Below are 2769 nucleotides of genomic sequence, written 5' to 3' on the forward strand. Positions count from 1 at the left end.
CAATCAGTTCCACCAAATAATATGTTGAGCAAACTTAACTCAGTCTCATTGCTGGACCTAACCACACACTCCAACTTTAGGTGTAAGTCCCTTGCTATAGTTGATGCTTGGTTCCAGCATTGGGACGTTAAGTTTGTATCGAGTGGCTCTGAGTGGCTGCTGCTGGCTGAAATGGGTGTTGAGTCAGCATGAGCCCCGTTTACCGCGGGCTTGGGGATCTCTGGCTTCCGTACCATTGGTATGGTGCCTCAGGCTAGGTCTCAGCCCCCCCGTACCAACTCCGACAGAACAGGAGCCAGGCCAGAGTATGAGGATCCCCAGTTTATATTGGGGAACCAAGCTACTGTAATTATAGCAGAGAGGCATGGTATTGAGGACAGATAGGGAGAATTTGAGGTGAGGAAGGACTTGTCCATAGCCATAAGACATTGAATACACTGAAATACTTGCATAAGGAAGTAGAAGATCAGCCAGCATTGGCTCATGAAGAGGATGTGCAAAGATTTTCTGCTATAGCAGGCTCTACCCGATAAAACTCGACGGGGACCAACAGGGAACCGATATTTCGGTAGGCCTCCGCTTTTTGGTGGTGGGAGACGGTCTGAAGACGCACGTAGAGATCCCCGGCGGCGAGGGGGCGGCGTGGAAGCCGGGAAGCTTTTTCAAAAAGTGCTCGGGGTAGATTCTTGCCGGTCCCAGCTCCCGAGCAAGCGCGGCTCATGTGTCGGGTAGCCCTGGTACGGTCCGCGTCATCTCTCCGGACCTCTACAAAATATCAATTCATCAAATCGACCTGGTGATCAAGCTGGATCGCGCGACTTTGCCTCATGACTGGTTCCCTCGACCGTCCGACCCCCTCAACCAACAACCCTGAGCTTTGTGTAGGTGACCTGTTGTTTATCTATGCCTTCCTTCATCTCGCTAACAAAATGGTTTTCTCAACTGCCAGACACCGAATGTAGCGCATGAGGTTCCCGGCTCATCCGCAGCCACGGATTCCAAATTGGTCTCAGCACCAAAGCGTTTTAACACCATGCTGCTTGTGAAACATCCAACACCTTGCTACGAGGAGGATCCTTGGACAATCAAACTACGTAGCTGTCACTATGAGCCGGTCTACATGCCCGTGCTAGACTTTTCATTTGATCGAATCGATGAGCTTGCCAATCTCCTCGAAGTCGGACCAGCAAATCGCTGGGGAGGTGTTATTGTCACCAGGCTCGTCAGCGAGGCGCTTCAAGAGGCTATATACCGGATGTCGTCACAAGCTATGATAACCAAAGCGCGACTGATCTTCAATTCCATTCTTAGCTGTCGGTCCAGCATCCGCGCGGGCTCTTCGAGGGTTGAAGCCTTCTGCAGGTGGTGATTGTTTTCCTCCAATCACGGGGTTACGTGTGCTTGGAGCAGACGAAGCCGGCTCCGGCAAATCTCTTGGCACTTTTATCGCTCGCCATTTCGGTGCTACTATATCTGACCCGGGCTCCTTTACCGACAATGATGATCGGCCGACGAAACTACTACCTCTTCTTTACCTTACAGGAGCACACCAGCACGCTGATCTTTCAAATACCCTCTCATCCTCTGAACCGCCGATTCCGTTTGTCGAGTGGCAAGTCTACACGGCCCACCCAATCCCTAAACCCGCGATTCAGCCCTTGCTCCCTAGTTTTCCAAGCTGGGTGATACTCTTTAGTCCAAACTCTGCTTCTCTAGCTTTTCCTCAGCTTAAATCCCTATTGGAAAATCCCCACGCCACTTCACTCCGGTTTGCAGCCATCGGGCCATCAACACGGGACTCGCTCAAATCAATCTTGGGCCGCTCGCCGGACGCTGTAGCTCCACGTCCCCAGCCTGATGCTTTACTTGAAGCCATTCGGGTCGCAGATGGTGAAAGTCAGCCTGAACCTATAATTCATGACTCAGTGACGAAAAGCCTTCATTGACACCCGATCACTCAGATGGGATACAGGCTTGTCAATTTGTATTTGTAGAAGTTGCAAAAAGCTAAAAGTATACAACAGAAGTAATATTGTAAAGCGTAGTATGTATTTAAAAAGTGTGATGACGCTGTTAGCCACTATGTAGGCGTTTTCAGGTTGGCTTGAAAACTAGCGTCGATGGTAGGATGGGTCAACTCCATTAAAGATGTGCAAACAAAGCACTAGTAGACTATGTAGGTCTTTCAAACCAATATAGAAAATGAAAAGATGCAGGTCCTCAACCTAGTCATACGAGAGCTTCTCTGAGAGCACCCAAGATGATCAGATTTCAATACAGCCCAAGCTCAAGGGACTTGAACCTCTGAGACTAGAGCATTACTTTGGTATGACCTGGGTCACTTCTGCATTTTCCTGGCACAAGTGGAAGAAAGCTAAATATTTCTAGTCTGTTTTTAGATGCCTGTAAGATGTTTTTGAGAGGATGGTGGCTGTGGTTCTATGAGGAAGGAATGAGGGTGGTGTTTGACACCTCGGATACAATTTACTGCTGTTTTCTACAATTGAAAAATTAAAAACACAGGGAATAGAGACAGGAATCAAAATCTGACACCCACATGAGTTGCAGGCTATTTGGATATGTAATATCTGAAGGAGTGGTGTTATGGAGAAGATTGGCAACACCAGCCTGTAGCCATAACAGAGGGATTGACTCCTATTGACTCTATTTCATACTTGACCATTTTGCCATCAACACAAGATCTATATACACTCCAACTTGACTAAATCCCACAGTCAGGCACTTCTTCCTTGCAAGCTGCCCTGCAAG

General features: G+C 48.4%; 1 protein-coding gene across 1 annotated transcript; it reads left to right on the forward strand.

The window, feature by feature from the left end:
• Window positions 1–874: 874 nt before the first annotated feature.
• Window positions 875–2064, forward strand: MELLADRAFT_75003 (uncharacterized protein; the record flags this gene model as incomplete). Its single annotated transcript, XM_007411187.1, has 3 exons — window positions 875–881; window positions 950–1313; window positions 1345–2064. The coding sequence occupies 2 exons, from the start codon at window positions 1034–1036 to the stop codon at window positions 1944–1946; spliced, it is 882 nt and encodes a 293-aa protein (XP_007411249.1).
• Window positions 2065–2769: the final 705 nt, after the last annotated feature.

The sequence above is a fragment of the Melampsora larici-populina genome (assembly GCF_000204055.1).
Source record: "Melampsora larici-populina 98AG31 unplaced genomic scaffold MELLAscaffold_24, whole genome shotgun sequence".
NCBI lineage: Eukaryota > Fungi > Basidiomycota > Pucciniomycetes > Pucciniales > Melampsoraceae > Melampsora > Melampsora laricis-populina.